The sequence below is a fragment of the Narcine bancroftii genome, chromosome 10, assembly GCF_036971445.1.
Source record: "Narcine bancroftii isolate sNarBan1 chromosome 10, sNarBan1.hap1, whole genome shotgun sequence".
NCBI classification, from domain to species: domain Eukaryota; kingdom Metazoa; phylum Chordata; class Chondrichthyes; order Torpediniformes; family Narcinidae; genus Narcine; species Narcine bancroftii.
Genome location: NC_091478.1, coordinates 42617020 through 42638384, shown reverse-complemented (window position 1 = coordinate 42638384; position 21365 = coordinate 42617020). Strand labels below are relative to the sequence as shown.

General features: G+C 41.8%; 1 protein-coding gene across 7 annotated transcripts in view; it reads left to right on the top strand.

Moving 5' to 3' along the window:
- jmjd1cb (jumonji domain containing 1Cb) overlaps positions 1-21365 on the top strand; it is a 251954-nt gene that overhangs the window by 24984 nt on the left and 205605 nt on the right. Inside the window, exons 2-3 of one of the 7 annotated variants that reach the window (XM_069900765.1) lie at positions 79-266; positions 1114-1229. The exons of 5 other annotated variants lie outside the window; for them this stretch is intronic. In XM_069900765.1, coding sequence (XP_069756866.1) covers positions 1200-1229 — 30 coding nt within the window. In that variant the 5' untranslated portion in view covers positions 79-266; positions 1114-1199. The remainder of the gene's footprint in view (positions 1-78; positions 267-1113; positions 1230-21365) is intronic. One more of the 7 variants, XM_069900766.1, reaches the window with a different exon arrangement.

Sequence of the window (21365 nt, the reverse complement as noted above, 5' to 3'; positions counted from 1 at the left end):
TTTTAAGCATCAAAATAATATTTAATTCTCACCAAAAAATTGCTGGCCACTGCTGATCACTGACACTTCCCCACCAAGGTCCCCGCTGCTGCCGGGAGCCCGAGGTCTGCTGCTGCTAGGAGCCCGAAAAAAATTTTGGATAACTGAGGATCTCGGAGAATCTGATTTCAGATGATCGGAGTTGGTGGGTTCATCAGTAAAGCAGAAGAAGAGTTGATTGCTTCACAAAGCCCACAAACCGGCAGGCATAGCTGGGACCCGTACAGGTACAAATGGCTACTCCTTTGATTTGAAGAAAGTGGGGCGAGTCAAAGGAAAAGTTGTTGAGAATGAGAACAAGTTCTGCCTGGCGGAGGAGGGTGGATTTGGAGGGTGACTGTTTAGGTCTCTTGTCAAGAAAGAAACAAAAGACTTCGAGACCTTCTGTATGGGGATAGAGTTATAAAGTGATTGGACATCCATCTTTCCAGTCTATCCACAGAGCTGAACATTCATCTATCAAATAATTTTAATAAATCAATTATGAACCCTCTTTAAAACTTTTTTCCTTTATTAAAAAAAAATGACATCTATAACGTCAGCTGTTGCAAAGCCAATGCTTTTATGAAGCTTCATTTGCTTGCTCTTTATGACTAGGATCAATGTACTTATCTTACTATATGTATGTAATGCAATGGGGTTTAAAAAAAAAAGTTGGAAAATGGAATGAATATACATCTGGATATTTTTAGTGTGTTTTCTGAAGGGACAATGCAAAAGATCGTATTTGTCATTAAGAAGGAGCTGATCACTTGACTTGCTGCGTGAAATACTTTTCAATCCTTTTGCTCAATTGGAAACTGAACCAACGCACTGGAGTTGTCGGTGTGTTTGCCTCAATCCTGAAAGCTTTGAGAAGTGAAGGAAAATTATCTTCGTACAAGAAGAAAAAAATCCTGGTGGAATTGTCATAGGGAGACAAATTAATACCCCTAAGACCTAAAATGCCAGGATAGGAAGGCATGCAACCCTCTGAGATATGATTAGCAAAGGAATGCAGAATGATTACTCAAACAGGGTTCTTTTTTTAATAAATGCCGTATGGGTTTGCATAATGATGCCCTCTTTCAACAGAATAAGCAGAAGACATCATGGCAGCAACGTGACCCAAAATTGGAATCTGCTCAGTTCTTTCATATTGTGAGCAAGAGTCTGCAAAGATGCATACATCACAGTGGAAACTTATGCAGGTCAGAACACTGTTTAACCCATCCCATCAGCCTGGCCTTTTCAGCTTCACCAACAATGTTTTCTGCAGGAAGATCAATGTGGAAGTTGTTAAAGACTCCACAAACCTGGCTTTGGAAACAAACTGTTAACTACAAATCATCCATACCTGGGCTGACCTGAAGGTTTCAATAATTGCTCCTGTGAATAATCTCTTGATTTTACTAACAAAAAGATAGAAGTCTGTTTTGAGAATCATCAGGAAACTGAGGAGGGCAGAGGTCTATCAGAAAGTCACTGAGTGCATGGAAAGGGGTGAACTCATCAAGGATAGAAACACTGGAATGTTTTTGTTTAAACATACAGCATAGTAACGGGCCCATTCGGCACACGCACCTTTGACAGCCAGTTATACCCATGTACAAACCCCAGTACATTTTGAATGGTGGGAGGAAACTGGAGTCCTCGGGGAAATCCAGAGGAGAACGAACAAACTCCTTACAGACAGCATGGCATTTGAACCCTGGTGATAATCACTGGCACTGTAACAATGTTGAGCTAACTGCTGCTTCCAAGACCTCAGTCACAATCTTGTCCTGATGTGAGTGCACCTGGCTCTATACCATGTCCAGGACAGCCATGCCATAATTATTGACTGAGGCCAAGCATATTTTTTTTAAAAAAAGGAGTAACTTGGAGCTTAGCTGAAGTGAGGAGACGTGCAACCGCTATCTATACACTGTAGCTCCAAGCCAATTTAAAAAAAAAACTAAAGCCTTGGGACCAGATGTCAGTACTGAAAACTTGATTGTGAAGAACTCTTGTCCTATATTCTATCTTGGCACACATTCAGAAAGAGAGATTTTCCAGGAAGCTGAGGAGATGCAGCAATATTGATCAATTTTCTGATAATTAAGAGGAGTCTCACTGCTGAATGCCACATAGAATATTATCACCAGAGTTTGGAACTGCCACCACTCTATAACTGAATAGCTGTTCCTTGAAATACTGGCATTTTCCCATTCAGAGACTTAGTTGGGCATGGGCCTCATGATAACAAAAATGAGGATCCAGGACCCAGCCAGTATCCAGAGCTGTCTTTGTCTCTTCCATTTTGGAGGGGCTATGAAAAGCCCTCCAGATTTAGTAGACCACAAAAATTCATCTCCATCTTGTGCTTGCACCATGACAGTATGCAAACTATTGTATTAACCAGTGGATCTAGACGTGAACAACTCTCAGTAAAGACTGGTATCAAACAAAGCTGTGCCATTACCCCAGCACATTCCTCAATTTATCTTGCTGCATTATTGCATGTTGCCTCTAACAGACTTCTCAGAGGAATGAAGCTCATCTTCTGGTCCAATAGGAAGCTCTTCATTCTACATCAATAATCTTGAACAAGATACCCAAACCTTAATTAAATTACAGCGTGTAGATAGTGGTTGCATTCGACCACACTTCAGTTGAGCTCCAAATCATTGTCTTTACTTTCACTGAAGCATTTGAGGGTATGCTCATACATTCCAGTGTTCTAGTGAAAGCATGGTTCTCTGCCAACCAGCTCCAACAACACTACATTGCCCTCTGATTACATTTGACAGACTGGCAGATGTGTTATTTCCTATGCCAGTGGTTCTCAACCAGTGGCTCACAGCATGCTTCCATGTGGGTCTTTATAAATGTTAAATAAAATAAATTAAGTGAAGATGTTTTTTACAGAGCTCCCTTTGACTTAAAAATATTGCTCAGTCATTGTACGAGTGGGCTATGGTATATTTGGCTAGAAGCCAGGTGGGCCTTAGACAAAAAAAATAGTTGAGAACCATTGTCCTATGCAGATTCATCATTGCTTTCATATCTTGCCAGCTCAGGCTTTAGTTGATTGAAGAAAAAGAAATTTGAAGGTCCGGCTCATTTACTTGGCCAAAACTTAGGTTGGGAACAATCACTGTTACTGCAGAAGCTTCCAGGGCCTATGTTAGTTTGGCTCGAGGTGGATAGACTTGAGTAAATTTTAAATTTTTAACATTTTAACTTTTTGCAATTTTATTTATAGCATGTTGGAAGCCAATTTCAGCTATTTAAACCTTTGCTGCCCAATTGCACCCAAATCAACCTAAAACCCTGTACGTTTTGGAGGTGAAGAAACTGGAGCACTCAGGGGAAAACACATGTAGATATGGGGAGAATGTACAAACTCCTTACAGACAGTGCCTGATTTGAACCCGGGTCGCTAGCGCTAGGTTCATGCTAACCGACACACTAACCTAGTGTTGCAGATAGAAAAATGCCCAGGTATGTTAATTTTAGAAAAAGTAAGACCAAACCAATCTGGCTGCTCTCAATCCACAGTGGTGATGAGGATGAGTTATTTATTGTATATGGCAGTGGACATGTGCACTAAAATTCTTGCTTGCTGCAGCTGAACATCTACTTTGTAAACAAAAAAAAAATAAAAGATGACTTCATACTACAAAATAAAAAAGACACAAAAATAGACGATCTCAAACTTCTACAGATGTATTGTGGAGAGCATTTTGGCTGGTTGCTTCACTGTCTGGTGTGGATGTGCAAACACTCAGGACTGGAAAAAAACTCCAGAGGGCAGGCAGAAGGTATGTGCCATCACAGGCACCTGTTTTCACTCCATTGAGCATATCTACAAGAGGTGGTGTCTTAAGAAAGCATCCTCTATCCTCAATGAACCCCAACACCCAGGCCCTGCCCTCTTCACTCCGCTCCCATGAGGGAACAAGTACAGAAGCCTGAAGTCGAGCACTCAGTGGCGCCGACTGCTTCTCTGCCATCAGATTTCTGAATGAACGATGAACCACAGACACGTTCACTTTGTCTTTTCCTTGCACTATTTTTATTTATTGTTGTCAGGTGGTTTATGTTTCCACTATGATGCAGCAGCAAAACAACAAATTTTTTGGACATGTTCATGACAATAAATTCTGATAGTCACAGTTGTAGTGCGAAAACAATGACAGTAATGGTACAGATAGGCTTTTCGTGGTGTCTGAGTAGTTCTTCATTTCTGGAACAAGGGGGAGTTCAAGAGTTTGATAACTGTTGGAAAGAAACTGTTCTTGAACCTGGAAGTGCTTCCTTAGGATTTCTATACCTTCTGTACGAGGGTACCAGTGAGAAGAGATTGCAATGGGTATGATGAGGGTCCTTCTGAAGGTGATAGAAGATGTTGTGAACAGTGTTATCAATTCGTACTTAATTCAGAAATAATCTCAATATGATCTTTGTTTGTGTTCATTGGGGCAAATTGGTTCCAAATCTCATTATCACTATGTACAAATATGCAACAAAGAGCTAAATTCCAGAGGCGAGAGGTCCTTGGCACCAAGGAAATAATTCACTTGGTTTGACTGATCACATTAACACCATAGTTACAATAATTTGATCAGGGCTTGTGATGATGACTCCTCTTAGCACTCCAAGACCTTTGCATCAGTTACAAGGTATGATGAGGAATATAATCCTATTGGCTGGATGAGAGCAGCTCCAATAATCCTGAAGCTTAACTCCTGGAACTGGAATATTTGATACCCATCAACCAATCTGTTTATTTGGAGACACAAATAGAGTGCACATGTTGCAAAAAGCAATGTGCTGGAGGAACTCAGTGAGTCGAGCAGCATCAGAAGAAGAACAAGAATTTCCCATGTTTCGAGTTGGATCCTTCAGCAAATATTCATTTGCTCCACCACCAGCTCACAGGGTGTATAGAATGCATGATGATTTGTCTATGCTTTCTTGATAACATCTCCCAAGCCACAACACCAAGGATATGGGCAGAAGATACCAGAGAAAGACAACAAGGATTAGCGCAACGCCTTTGTAGTGCCAACGATTGGGACCTGTGCTGTGTATAAGAAGTTCTTACATTCTCCCTGTGTCTGTGTGGGTTTTCACTGGGGGGTTCCAGTTTCTTCCCACTGATGAAAATGTACCAGGGGTGTAGGTTAATTGGTATAAATTGGGTGGAATGGACTCTGGGGCCAAAATGGCCTGTTACTGTGTTTATGTCTAAATTAAAAAAAACTTTTCCTCCAGTGCCAATTTCATCTTCCTTTGTCCCACCAGGATTTAGTCTGATTTGGGTTTACATTTAAGGAGTTATATGCAAGGTTGTATAAAAGTCAATATTTCTTCATGAAACATAACAGCTAGTTGGAAGTTGACACGTTCCTTCTCAATTCATTGGCAGAACTCCACCGAACCTGTTTTGTGCTTCATCTGGAAGGAATATAGTCAATTAGTGGTTCAAGCCACTAACCATGCTTAAAGGAAAGAATCTGTCCTGCACTGCTCTCCTCAACTATGATTTGTATTTGTTTGCTCCTGTGTAACATCATTCTGCATCCAGAGCAGCAATTTGCTCATGGTGGCATCCAATAATGGAAGCCTTGTCCCCTCTGCTAAGTTTATTTGATTTGATCCCACCAATTAATGCATGGAGGCAGAAGAAAATCCACTAAGCCGTGTAATACTCACGTGGTCCTATTGAATGACTGATCTTTGTTCAATTTTATAGGTGGAGTTGTTAGATCCAAATTGTGGAGTGACAGCATGCACAAATATGGGAAAGGGCTTCTATGTTTTTCCCACAGGCTCCTGCAAATTGTCAGTCAGGCAAATCACTGCTTTTCAACATCTTGTTACATGTTTCTCTCTAACTTCATGATGTTCATCTGTGCCTCTTATCTTGAGCTGGTTCGCTCTCCTGGCTTCTGGCCAGCTCTTACATCTTTTACCCTACTCAAATGCTGTGGGAGGCTGAATGCAAACTCTACAGTGGAAGTTTCCATTAACTCGAGGACAGAGTTTTTGTTCCAGTGTTTTGAATTAGAGACTATTCTGCATGATCCAATGTCTCTTGTCATCTGCTCTGCATGTTTGTGTAGGGAAGCTGCTGTCTTTCTTTGGGTTTCCATATTAATTTTTGCACGAGTGGAGAAAAGAAAAAAAAAAGAGGACATTCATTGGGATGAAGTTTATCTTTCTTTAAATACTGCGATCGTGATTGATTGTGGACAAGTTAGTAATAAAAATAAGAGATGAAATAAACCTAATCCTGCATGAACAATGTCAGCAACTGCATGTATTTTTGACTGGGTCACAGCATGCTTCATAAATGCACAGCTCTATGTTACGAGTAGTGACCAGATATTTCAAAGTACAAAGATTTCTGGTGACTTAATATTACAGCTTCCAGCTCATGCCAAGGCAGAAAATTTCAGAGATTCACCACTCTTGGATTTCCCCATACCTCTTAGTTATCTCCCCTTATCAGAAACTCTCGCATTGGTGAAAACATTCCAACATTTAACTTATTAAACTGCATTTAAATGTTAAATGAGGCTACAAATGATTCCTCTAAACTTCAAGGAATATACAGTAGGCCAAAATGCTTTCCTCCCATGAATTAGTTTGATTAATCTTTTTTGCTTTGCCTCCAATCTTCCCCTTCAAGTAAGGGATCCAAAACTGCATGGTATTCCTGGTGAGGCCTCAATAACAAAACTTTCCTGTTTTAAAACTCCACCCTCTTCAATGAAGCCCAAAAATGCCCTCAAGTTTAGATAATCGTTCTGGTTTCTCTAATGTTCCTTATGTCTCACTTTCTCACAATAATTGTCTTTTCCTCACTTAATCCAGCCTATTTTCTGGTTACAATTAGCAATTTTGGAAACTTTGTATTGTATTCCTTCCTATAGGTCATCAATGTTAATTATGAACAATTGGGGACCAAGAGCTAAGCCCTGTGATTCTCCACGATTTAACTTTTTTTAAAGTCTGAAAATGAAGCAATTACTCCAATTCTGTTAACCATGAGGTAGCCAGTTTTCCATCCATTCTGGCATTCCTCCTTCAGTACCATGAGCTTTCAATTTATGACCACTGTGACGGTGTGAGCAGTGGAAGATACACAGCCACCACATTGAGGGTCATTAACGACTGTTTTTATTCAAATTCAGCACACCCCTATAAGGGCAGCATGAGCTCAGTCACCTGGTGCATTGTGATGTCATAATCGCTGCCCAGGGTGCTCACTGGAAGGGATGCTGGAGTTAGAGAGAAATGTCTGATGACGCTATTTCCCCATGGCTGCCCTGCCATGTGGCAATACAAGCAGGGCCAGTTCACCACGAGGATGTGCATTGCCACACAACACCCCCCCCCCCCAAGAACTGGCTACGCATCCTGTCTCTTTGGCAGCCGGCCCCGGCGCTTCGCTTGGGCGTGCCCGTCTGCACCGGGTACCTGAAGGTGGTGGTTGCATCGTTCAACTGGAGCAGTATGTCCAGGCGCTGTCTGAGTGCCTGGAGCCTGGAGAACTCCTTTGCCTGCTGGAGCTTCTTGGGCAGCAGCCACGGGTCTAGTGTGCAGCTGGGGGCCCTGTGGTGGAAGACCCTATGCTGGGGCAGGGTGGTATTGAACTGTGGGTCTAAGATAGCGGGGAATTCATGGAGGATCTCGTCGAACTCGTCTCTGGTGGCAGCTACGGTGGAGATTTCTGGCCTGCGGGGCTTCTGTGTCCAGTCAGGTTGAGTGGAACATTTGGGTGTTGACTAGCCTTTTGCCCTTCATGTCAACCAGTAGGCCGTGAGCTCTGAGGAAGTCAGCCCCTAACAGCACGGTGCCCATGGAGGCTAGGACTAACCTCCAGTGGAACTTCTCCTTCTCGGTCTGGATCTGTGCCCTGTAGGTGCCCTAGGTCCTGATGCTGGAGCCATTGGCCACCCGCAGGGTTCGACCTCTAGATTGGGTGCGAATCTCTAATGCTGTGGAGGGAAGGACGCTGAGCTCAGCCCGTGTCCACCAGGAATCGGCGGCCAGTGGATCTGTCCATCACATGAAGGAGGCTGTTTCTGGCCAGCCGTTGCACAATGGCGGCTGGCATGGTTGTTTCCCTGAAACCCACAGGGCTGGCAGCACTTATGGGCTTGCACTCCCCAGAGCTGGAGGTAGAAACACCAGGTCTTCTGGGCCTCCTCTGGCTTGGTCTTGGGAGCGGCTTGCAGTTGGCTGGCTCCTGGTCGTGCCATGTAGTTGAGGGCTTCCTTGTTCTCCCTCTTCGTGCGCCAGAGGGCATCCGCGTGGGCTGCTATTCTAGGGTTTGAGAAGTCTTCATCTGTGAGGAGCAGCTGGATGTCCTTCGGCATCTGTTCCAGGAATATCTGGCAGAAGAGGAAACAAGGCTTGTGGTCTTCCGCCAGGGCCAGCATTTTGTCTATCAGCGCCGACAGACTACGGTCCCCAAGCCCATCGAGGTGAAGGAGCCTGGAAGCCCATTGCCCAAAAGTTCAAAGCAGCAGGTCTTTAAGGGCAGTGTACTTGCCCGTAGCTGGGGGGGGGGGGTGGTGAATGATGCCGTCCACTCTTGCTGCCGCATCTTGGTCCAGAGCGCTCACGACATGATAGAACATCGTAGCATCTGAGGAAATGTCGTGGAGTTAAAATTGTACTTCCGCCAGCCCAAACCACGTTCTCGGTTGGTGGGTCCAAAAGGGGGTAGCTTGATGGAGACAGCATTAACCTCTGCTGAATCCATGGTGTTTTGAGTCCAGAAAAACATCCGGGCTCGTCGGGGTCACCAATGTGGGGGTGTGAGCAGTGGAAGAAACACAGCTACCATGTTGAGGGTCGTTAACGTCTGTTTTTATTCAAATTCAGTACGCCCCTTTAAGGGCAGCAGGAGCTCAGTCATCTGGTGCATTGTGACATCATAATCGCTGCCCAGGGTGCGCGCTTGAAGGGATGCTGGAGTCAGAGAGAAACCTCTGATGACAACATTTCCCCACGGCTGCCCCACCATCTGGCGATATAAGCGAGGCTGGTTCGCCATGAGGATGTGCGCCGCCACACCATCTTCTTTTGTGGTGCTTATCAAATGCTATTTGAAAATCTAAATGCTTTACATCTGTGTTCCCCTCTATCAACTCACTTTGTTACCTACTCAAAGAATTCAAGGAAAATTTGTTGAACTAGATTTACCTTTCATTAAACCTTGTGGATTAGTTTAATTATATACAGCTTTCCTAAATTATTGGCTGTTTCCTTGATTATTGATTTCTGTAGCACCTTACCAATTATAGTTGTAAGACTAACTGGCCATTAGTTCCTTGTCTTGCACCTTTTCCCCCTTTTGAATAAGGGGAAGAAGTTGAGCAGTTTTGAAAACTACTGCAATGGCCCAATTATCTCTGCATCCACTTATTTTAAAATTCGAGCATTTAGTGTTTTGGGTCCTGTTGATTGGTTTGCCTTTAGCTAGTATCCCCAATAGTTCATTCTTTCATTGGTATTTTTCCAAGTTCTTCCATGTTATTTGAAATTGGTCCATTTGATACCTTGGGCTGTCTTCTAAAGTGAAGACTGGTGCAAAAAAAATTTGCTGATCTTTATGGGTGTGCATAGAAAAGATTGTTGTAGAATAGGTTTACATAGATTGACACTACTTTGTGGGCTGAATGGCATGTATTGTGCTGTTATGTTCTTTGTTCTTTGATGTAATTACCAGCCTTATTTTCCAGAGGCCTTGCATTTGCCTTAGCCGCTTTTTTCTATTTGCATTTCCATGTAAACATTTATTCTGTTTTTAAACTGAGTAAGAGATGATGGGCAGATGGAACCAGGTGAAGGAGGGGTATAGGAGAAGTGAACAAAATCAGAAGAAAACTAAATGGATATTTGTGTGTGGAAACAGAACACTGGGGTGTGGGGATTAACTGATTGCAGTTTGCATTTAACTTTTCCATATCTATGAAGAGATAAAAATGATATACAAAAGGAAAGATCAAGATAGCCTCTGCTGACAAACCATAGGTGTTCTACAAAGTAGTTACCTGGTAGATGGTTGATTTCACCAATGAGACACAGAATGTAGTGGTCCAGGCACGTACACCCCTGCCTCATTTGCAAGAGCCATTTAGGATCCCTGGATGGCAGTGAGATGGGGAAAGTCAAGGAGTAGGTGTTATGCCTATTGTCACAAGGAGAAGTCCCAAGGGATGAGAAAAGGTGGGTAGTGTGGAGCTTGTCAACAACTTCACTTTTGGTTCCTCTGCATTTTGCAGATTAAAAGGATAGCATGGGGCACTCACATGGGCCCAAGCTATACATGCCTTTTTATTTGTTACATGGATGTCGTTTCCAAACTTATCTAGTACCCCCATACCCCCAATTCTATATCTGCTACATCAATGTCTTGCTTCCTGCACTTATGCAAAACTCCTCAATTTCATCATCTTTGCCGCCACCATCCACCCTGCCATCAAATTTACCTGGACCATTTCTGACACTTCTCTTCCTTTTCTGTATCATCTCATTGCAGGAAATTTCACTGACATATTCTTTAACCCATAGATTTTCACAGCAATCTTGACTATCTCGTCTCAGCCCAATGCCTGTAAGGGTGCTATCCCCTTTCCTAAATTTTTCTATACATGTTGGATCTATTAAACTATGGAACCAGAGAACATTATGGCACAGAAATAGGCTGTTCAGTCCTAGTTTGTGTCGATCCATTTTTCTGCCTAGTTCCACTAACCTGCACCCAGTCCATAGCCATCCATCCTCTCCCATACATGCATCTGTCCAAATTCTTCTTAAATATTAAAACTGAGCCTGCATTCACTGCTTCAGCTGCAGGCTCATTCTATACTCTTTGAAGAAGTTCCCCCAAAACTTTAACCCTTAACCCATGTCCTTTGGTTTGTATTTCATCTACCCTCAGTGGAAAAAGCCTACCTACATTTACTCTGACTATACCCCTCACAATTTTAAATATCTATCAAATCTCCCCCTCATTCTTCTAAGCTTCAGGGAAGAAAGTTCTAATCTCAAATTCAGATTTCAGTTTTATTTCTGATTTCAAATTTATTGTAAGAGTGCATATCCAACCCTGAGATCTATTACCTGCAGGCAAGGCAGAATTACCACTTATTCGCAATGCAAAAAAAAAGAATGTACACACGTAAACAAATAAAGAAATGTAAATCAACTGTGCAATACAAAGAGAATTTAAAAAAAATCAATAAAGTGCAAAAGTAAAAGTCCTCGAATGATTGAGTTTCTTGTTGAAGAGTCTAAACGTGGAGGGATAGCAGCTGTTCTTGAACCTGGTGATGTGAGTCTTGTGGCACCCTCCTCTTTCCTGATGGTAGTAATGAGAACAGAGGGTGTACTGGGTGGTGTGGAACCTTGATGACTGCAGCATTCCCTGTACATGATCTCGATGATGGGGAGGGTTTTGCCTGTCATGCCCTGGGCTGTGTCCACTACCTTTTGGAGTGCTTTATGCTCAGGGGTATTGGTGCCCCATACCAGACAGTGATGCAGCCAGTCAGCACACTTTCCACCATACATATGTAGAAATCTGCTAGGGTTTCTGATGTCATACCAAAACTTCCACAAACTCCTGAGGATGAAGAGGCGCTGACAATGCCATGAGTGTGTTGGGTTCTGCTTAACCTTTCCCTGTAACTTTCCGAGGAACATCCGAGCAAATTTTCTCAGTGTTCTTTTGATCTTATTGACATCTTTCCTGTAGCTAGTGACCAAAACTGCACACAACACTCCAAATTTTCCTTCACCAATATCTCATGCAACTTTACCATAACACCCCAACTTCTATTCTCAATACTTTGATTTATGAAGACCAATATACCAAAATCTCTTTACAACCGTATCAATTCCCTATTAGTTGTGTCCCAGGTAAATAGTGTTGTAAAGAGATTTTGGTATATTGGCCTTCATAAATCAAAGTATTGAGTATAGAAGTTGGGATGTATTCGTGTATCTGTATTCCCGGATTCCACTGTTCTACTGCACTCCTCAGTGCCCTACTATTCCTTCCAAAATGCAACACCTCACATTTGTCTGATTAAATTGGATTTCCCAATTTTCAGCCCATTTTACCAGCTGATCAAGAACCTTCTGCAAGCTTTAAAAACCTTCCTCGCTGTCCACAATGCTTCCAAACTTGGTGTCATCTGCAAACTTACAGATCCAATTTACCACATTATCATCCAGATCATTGATATAGATGACAAATAACAACATCAATCCCTGAGGCACATCACTAGTCACAGGCCTCCAGTCTGAGAAGCAATCATCCACCACCACACCACCACTCTCTGGCTTATCCCATCTAGCCAATGTTGAATCCAGTTTGCTACCTCTTCATAAATACTGAGCATCTGAACCTTCCTGAATAACCTCTCACGTGAGACCTTGTCAAAGGCTTTATTAAAGTGCATGTAGACAACATCCATAGCCTTTCCTTCATCAACTTTCCTGGTATCCTCCACCAAAAAAAACTCTGTGAGATTGGTTAAGTGATCTACCATGCATAAAGCCATGTTGACGATCCCTAATCAATCTCTGACTATCCAAATACTTGTATATCTGATGTCTAAGAACACCTTCCAATTATTTACCCACAACTGACGTAAAGCTCCCTGGCCTATAATTTCCAGGGTTACTTTAAGAGCCTTTTTTAAAACAATGGAACGTGAGCTACCCTCCAATCCTCCGGCTATGAACATTTTAAATATATCTGCCAGAGCCCCTGCAATTTCTACACTAGCCTTACTCAAGGTCAGAGGGAATATCTTGTCAGGCCCTGTGGATTTATCCACCCTTATTTGCTTTAAGTCCGCAAGTACCTCCTCCCCTTTAATTTTTATAGGTTCCTTGACCTCATTGCTTGTTTTCCTTTCTTAGATTTTGTTCCAGTTTCCTGAGTATTTACTGATGCAAAAGAACCAATTTAAGACCTCCCTCATCGCTTTTGGCTCCATACCTTTATTAAAAGGATAGGCTGCACCCAAACTGAAGGTGGACCAATATCCTGGCAGGCAGGTTTGCTAGAGCTGTTGTGGAGGGTTCAAGTTAGTTTGGCAGGGGGATGGGAATCAGAATGTGAGCACAGAGCTAGGGTAGATGGGAACCAGGTTGAAAAAGAGGAAAATAGAAAAAAGTCTAAAATAATGTGCAGAAAAGACAAAAAGGGCAGGCAGGTGATAAGACCAGATAATTTGCTGTACACTGGAAATACAGAGAAATTGGTATTGGATACTGGTTTAAGGGTTCTGTACTAAATGCATGGAGCATTAGGAATAAAGTAGATGACCTTGTGGCATAGCTACAGATTGAAAGATAATTACATTGTGGCCATCACCGAGACATGGCTTAATGATGGATGTGATTGGGAGCTGAATGTCCAATGGTGCACAGTGTATTAGGAAAGATAGGTAGAGGGGGTGACGTGGCCTTGATGGTAAGCAATGACATTAAATCACTAGAAAGAAGGAACATAGAGTCAGAAATGTTAGAATCCTTATGGGTTGAGTTAAGAAATGACGAGGGTAATAGGACCCTATTGGCATTTGTATACACGCCCCCAAACAACAGCCGGGAAGGGGACTACATGCTACAGCTGAAGCTAGAAAAAGTGTGACAAAAGGAGAATGTCAAAATAATTATGGGGGATTTTAACATGAAAGGGGATTGGGAAAGTCAGGAAGGTACTGGATCTCAGGATCTCTCTTGAGTTTGTAGAATACCTATGGGATGGCTTTTTCGAGCAGCTTGTTGATAAGCAAGCTGTTTTAGATTGGGTGATGTGTAATGAACATTACACTGTGTGATTAGGGAATTAAAGGTATTGGAACCCTCAGTGAGTAGTGATCATAACATAATAGAGTTTAGTTTCAAATTTGAAAATGAAAAGCTGATATTAGGTGTGTTAATATTTCAGGAACAAAGGGAATTGTAGTGTTATGAGAGAGGAACTGGCCCAAATTGACTAGAAAAATAAGCTAGATGGAGGGTTGGCAGAGCAGAATTGGATGATATTTCTACAAGAAATAAAGAAAGTGCAGGATAGATATATTCCAAGAAAAAGCAAAATTATGAATATAAAAATGGCACAAATGTGGCTAACAGAGATTAAGGCTGGACTGGATGAGATGCATACATGGGTTCTGAAGAAGGTGGTTTTGGAGATTGTGGAGGCATTGGAATTGATTTTCCAGAAATCAATAGACTCTGGCATGGTTCCGGAAGATTGGAAGGTTACAAATGTAGTTCTGCTATTTAAGAAAGGAGGGAGGCATAAAAAGAGGAAACTATAGGCCTATTAGTCTGATGTCGATAGTTGGAAAGTTATTGGAGTTGATCCTCAAGGACGAAGTTATGAAATACCTCAAGTTGCGTGGCATGATAGGTACAAGCCATGAAGGGAAGATCTTGCCTGACCAACTTAATGGAATTTTTTGAGGAAATCTCAAGTATGGCGGACAAGGGAGAGGCTGTGGATGTTGTGTATTTGGATTTTCAAAAGGCCTTTGATAAGGTGCCAGATTAGAGGCTGCTTAATAAGATGAGAGCCCATGGAATTACAGGAAAGCTATTAGATTGGGTGAAGCATTGGCAGATGGGCAGAAAGCAAAGGGATCCTGTTCTGGTTGGTTGCCGGTTGCTAGTGGTGATCTTTTTACAATGTATATTGATGATTTAGATTATGGAGTGAATGGATTTGTGGCAAAATTTGCAGATGACATCAAGTAGTAGGAAGGATGCAGAGACTGGGACAGGTTTGGAGAGAGGGCAAAAAAGTTGTAGATGAGATACAATGTTGAGAAATGTATGGCTATACATTTTGGAAAAGAAAATAAACAGGCAGGTTTTTATTTGGATGGGGAGAAAATTCAAAATTCCGAAATGCAAAGGGACTTCGGGGGTTAATCACCAGGTTGCATCAGCAGTAAAGAAAGTAAATGCTATGTAAGTGGGTGCCGCAGGGGTCATTGTTAGGCCCACAACTGTTCATCATTTACATTGATGACTTGGAGGAGGGGACAAAATGTGGTGTAACCAAGTTTGCGGATGACACCAAATTGAGTGGAAGAGCAAATTGTAATGAGGATGTGGAGAGTCTGCAGAGGGATATAGTTAAGCTGGATGAGTGGGCAAAGGTCTGGCAGATGGAGTACAATGTTAGTAAGTGTGAGGTTATCCACTTTGGCAAGAAAAATAAAAGAGCTGAATATTATTTAAAGGGTGAAAAACTACAGCATGCTGTTGTGCAGAGGGACTTGGGAGTGCTTGTGCATGAATCGCAAAAAGTTAGGTTGCAGGTGCAGCAGGTTATTAAGAAGGCAAATGGAATGTTGGCCTTCATCGCTAGAGGAATTGAATTCAGGAGTAGGGAGGTAATGTTGCAACTGTATAAGGTACTGGTGAGACCGCACCTGGAGTACTGTGTCCAGTTCTGGTCTCCATATTTGAGGAAGGATATACTGGCTTTGGAGACGGTCAAGAGGAGGTTTACTAGGTTGATCCCTGGGATGAAGGGGTTGACTTATGATGAAAGATTAAATCGTCTAGGATTGTATTCGCTCGAGTTCAGCAGAATGAGAGGAGATCTAATAGAAACATAGAGGATTATGAAGGGTATGGATAGGATAGATGTAGGAAGGTTTTTTGAGCTGGCCGGGGAAACTAAAACGAGAGGACACAGTCTCAAGATTCGGGGGAGTAGATTTAGGACAGAGATGAGGAAAAATAGTTTTTCCCAGAGAGTAGTGAATGTTTGGAATTCTCTAACCAGGGAAGTGGTTGAGGCTGCCTCATTAAACATATTTAAAATTCGGTTAGATAAATTTTTATATGATAGAGGAATTAGGGGATATGGGGAGAAGGCAGGTAGGTGGAGTTAGGACATAACTTAGATCAGCCATGATTGTATTGAATGGTGGAGCAGGCTCGATGGGCCATTTTTGACCTACTCCTGTTCCTACTTCCTATGTTCCTGTGTTGGCATTTTTTTCCAGAGGAATAGTGGACAAGAGTAAAGAAGTGTTGATAAAGATCTATGGGGCACTGGTGAGATCTCATTTGGAATACTGTGTACAGTTTTAGGCCCCTTATTTTAGAAAGGATGTAATTATGTTGGAGAGAGGACAGACAAAATTTACCAGGATGATTCCTGGAGTGCAAGTGTTAACATATGAGGAATGCTTAGCAGGTCTTGGACTCTATTCATTGGGAGTATAGAAGAATGAGGGGGATCTCATAGAAACATTTTGAACCCTGAAAGGAGTGGACAGAGTAGATGTGAATAAGATGTTTCCCTTGGTGGGTGAATCCAGGACAAGAGGGCTAAGTCTTAGAAGGTCTCTATATAAAACAGAGATGAGAAATTTCTTTAGTCAGAGGGTCATGGAATTTGTTGCCACGTGCAGCTGTGGAGGCCAGATCATTGGGGGAGATTGATAGATATCTAATTAGTCAAGGGATATGGGGAACAAACTGGAACTTGGAATTAGATATGAGAACAGTTTAGCTTTGGGTGGATTTGCGGAGAAAACCTGATGGGCTGAATGGCCTACTTCTGTTTCTTTTTCTTGTGATACATAGCTGATCACTATTACCTTCAACGGGACCAATTTTGATCCTTTCTATCCTTTTGCTCTAATATACCTGTAGTTACAGATAGGATTTTCCTTCACATTATCTGCCAAAGTAACCTCATTCCTTCTTTTAGCTTTACTAATTTCTTTAATGATTTATTTTCTCAGATTTTTAAAACTCCTTAAGCACCTCATTTGCTCTCCTTTCAGAAATGTGACTTTTCCTCTGCCATTGTTGATGGGACCGTCACACAGATTTCCTGTTTTGTGTGATCCTGCGAACAGTTGCATCTTCCTCCTCCATTTTGATAACTCATTTATTGTCATACATGTTGCACAATGAACATGTACACAGAAAATCTTATTAGTTGCAGCTGAACAGGCATTGAAAAAAAAACTGTGTAATTGAGTTAAATTTAAAAAAAAGACAATAGATACCATAAGAAAAGGAAATAATAATCCCAGTGCAAAAAAAAAAATGATTTGCATAGTGCAGGTAATCCTTTACTGCTGTGTGAACAGTCTGTGATTAGTGTGCCAAGAGTCTGACATCTGTTGGAAAGAAACTGTTCTTGAGATGGAGATGCTGGTTTTCAGGATTCAACCTTCTACTTGAAAGTAGCAATGAGATGTGACCAGGATGATCAAGATTCCTTTATTGTCAAGTATAATACACAAAATGTAATAATACAGTTGTCTGCAATGGATGGGTGGTCAGAGCCTGTGATAGACGAGGCAATGTTTGGTGCTTTCTGCTGCCTTCTGTGTTCAGCCTGTTATATAACCTAGTGACCTAGGGAAGTATCCCCCCCAACAACATGCCAAATTTCTCTGACTCTTTAGAAAACAAGGGTTGCTGCAATGTTCCAGTTCCAGGAAAGGTTTTCTGCTTTTTGTCATTTTTCAGATGACACAATCCCTGCATGTTCACCCTTCTACCCATTTTTCTTCTTGCTTTGTTCACCTCATCTGTTCCTCTTCTCCCATCTCTTTGTCCATCATCTCCCTCTTCATCTACTTCAAAGTACCACCTACCAGTTTCTATGCCACCTCCCAATGGAGGGAAAGTACTTTGTATTGTTAATCTTTCCTCTTCCCTCTTGGTCCTGACACATAGTCTTGACCTGAAATGTTCACTTGTGCTTTTTACTTCCATAGAATTCTTCCATCATTCTATTTTGGCTCCATATTCCAGCATCCACAATCTCCTTTACCTTGAGGGTTTTGCTCACTTCCCCTTGTATTTCTAGCTCAAAATTTTTAAATAATATAAGCTTGATGTTCTACTTTGACGTCAGGCCAAGATGAGAATTTATTTTTTGGCACTGATCCATAGTTGTAGAAGTTAGAAAAGATGCTGTACTCCTATGGCATTTCCTCCCAGGCCTGGTAAGCAGCTGGCTTTTCCAAAAGCCGTACAGATATTTTTCTTCATTATCTGACATGTCTTTGAGAACCTGTATTATACATGCTTTTTAAATATGACACATTTTATGTTGTAATTGATTATCTTTGAGAAAGCTATTCATGTGAAAGATGCTACAATGTTTTAACCATGATTTTTAAAAAAAATATGTATCCAATATTTGAGCTAAACATACTGTTAACTATTGTAAATCAAGGTGATAATATAAAAATAAAATTACATTTATGACCAACGCACAAATTATGGACCAATTACCAGAAGAATTTTGACTATTTTTCCTGGAGTTGTGAATTGTTAGTGTGTGAACCAATGCTGTATTTATTGTACATTCCTTATTTCCTTTGAAGGCCATTTTAAACTGCTGCACTTCTGTTGGGTGGAGGCTTCTTGGCACCCTGAAGGAATGCCAGGATATTTCCAGCTTAACGTGCTGTGTGATTTGTTGTGTACCAATACAGCTGGCAGTGTATTTGGTTGGTTTGGTGGATGGTACTTTCACACAAACCTAGGTGAGTTCATCACTGCATAAGGAAATGGGAAGAGATTAGAAATATAGTCTCGAGGCCATTTGGCTCAACATTGATTTTGTTGAATTATGGGGTGAGTTTGCTGCTGCTTATGTCCTTATTTTGTAGTTAGTGATGGAAGGAATGAATGTGGAGGGTGGTGGATCAGATGGCAGTGAAGAAGACTGCCTCTGGACAGTGTCAAGTTCCTTGAAATTTGTTGGAGCTGCTGTCATCTGAGTAAGTGGACAGTACTCCAAAAAGCTCCTGATGTATACCCTGTGGACAATGGAAAGTATTTATTGTGTGCAGAATTAAGTCATTTGCTGCACAATACTCCACTTCTGATATCTGTCACATTTGTGGCCCGAAATGTGAAGTTAATAAAACATGAAACACAAGTTTTATCAGGTAAACTTCTCAGGGTCTTTATTCTCCAGTTTCCTTTGTTCTCCTGCTTGTGCTCTTATCTCTCTCTCATACCACGTGACTTCCGGTACATCTCATACATATTCATTATCATGACATCCCTCCTTTAATCAGAAATAAACTTTACCTTCACTTACCAATATCCCTCGGAAACATACAAACATCGTAACTAATGGTAATACTATAACTCAACTACATAAAATTTACTTTCTACAGCACTCATACATGCACTTTATGATATAAGATTAAAATACTGTCCCAAAGTTCTTATTAAAACTATGGCACAAAGTCTTCGTATCGTTTGGGCGCTTTCCGGTTTCGTTTCAGCCTGCCTTCTGTAGTCTAGATAGTACACGCCTCAACCGTTTGTCATGCTCTTCCTTCGTTGGTGCATGGACTATGATATTGTCAGAAATGTTGGCAACTCCAGGAATGCCTTGAATCACTCGATGGATTTCATACTGGTAGATCTCCGAAGCTGCATTAATTCCAAATGATAGTCTCTTGTAACGATACAATCCACAGTGAGTCACAAATGTTGTTACATCTCGGGAACCTGGATCCAGCTCTAATTGATGATAGCCCCATTTCAGATCAATTTTTGAGAATACCTTGCTGGTAGTTAGTTCTTGAAGTATTTCCTCCACTGTTGGTATAGGGTGTCGTTCTCTAATTATAGCTTCATTGGCCATTTTCATGTCAACACATAGTCTTATGTCACCCTTTGGTTTGGGCACAATCACTACTGGGCTAACCCATTGTGTCGAATGTTCCACCGGTTCAATAATGTCTTGTTCGATCAATTCTTTAATTTTGGCTTCGACTTTCCCACGAAGTCCAAACGGAGTTCGGCGCATTGGTTGTGCCTTGGGTTTGACCGTTTCATCTACCGCTAGCTTCAATTGTCGACCTTTCAGCTTTCCTACTCCTTGGAAGACTGCGGGGAATTCTTGCTTCATATCCTCGTATGACTGAATTGAATTGACACAAGCTCCAATATGAAGTATTGCCAGGTCTTGCGCTGTGCTTCTACTCAGCAATGGTTCTCCCCTCTTCTATGACCATAAACACTGCTTCGGTGTACTTATCTCCATCTTCAACAGTTACAGTAAAACATCCAATGGTCTGCAATGGCTTGGTTGCTGTGTATGGATACAGTTTCTTGGAACACTTCTTTGAGGTACAGATGATCTTTTTCCTTTTCAACTTCTCCCATAAATGTCGATCAATCACATTACTGTCACTGCCTGAGTCTACAATGACCTGCACTGTCACTCCACCAATGATCACTGGGACCTTCTCATGATGTACTTCATTCAATGTAAATTGGTAACAACTCTGTTCTTCCTGGGTATCATCATCGTCACCGTCTATCTGGCGAATGGTATCTTTCTTTCCTGGATACTTTCCTTACCCCCAGGCTTTGCCTTTGGAAGTTGTACTCTTCCTCTTCTGGTCTGCATTGGACTTGCTTTTGCACTTCTTTGCAAAGTGGTCCTTACCTCCACACTTTCTGCAAACTTTGCCTTTGGCCAGGCAATATGGGTCTTTTCCAAAGTGACCTCGGTTTCCACATCGATAACACTCCACGTCCTGTGTCGTCGTATATCTTGGCTGGTTATGGCGATGTGAGAGCCTCTTAATTTGCTGGCTTGAGTTGTCTTTCAGGGTCATAGTATGAAATTGCCCTTCAACAGCCTCTAATGCAGCATCGGTGAGTTCCAACTCACTCCTTCTTTCCAGTAGACGTCTTCTGAGTTTATCTGATCTGCAGTGCTGTACGACTTGATCCAATAATTGGTTGTCCAAATCAGCTGGCATGTAATTGCATCCAACAACTAGCTGGCGTAGTCTCGTCACGTACTGAGCAATTGTCTGGCCATCTTCTTGTCTCGTTCTCCGAAACAAATGGCGTTGAAATGTAGCATTCGGTGTCACTACATAGTGTGCATTTAATGCATCGACCGCTTTCCGGTACTCATCCTTTCTTCTAGTATTTAAAAGTGTCTTAAATGTTTCCCGAACTGCGGGACCAGCAGTGAAAAGAAGTAACGCCCTTCTCTGCGCTTTTTGTTCAACTTACAGGTATCTAGAAATAGGCCACGACAGTCGGCGTAGGATTCAAATTCTTCCAGCCATGCCTTCCACTTCACACTTACAGTGCTTGCATCACCCATTGGGTCAAAATGAGCAATTCCACTATGTGTTAGAAAGTCACCGTCTGCCCCAGCCATGAGGAAATATTCCAGCCCCAAAAGTACTGAGTCAAAGAGAAAATTCTTATCACCTTGAAGTTCTCTGTAATCCTCTGTAATCTTGTTTAGACTTTAATTTTCTTCAAGATTCTTTTATCCT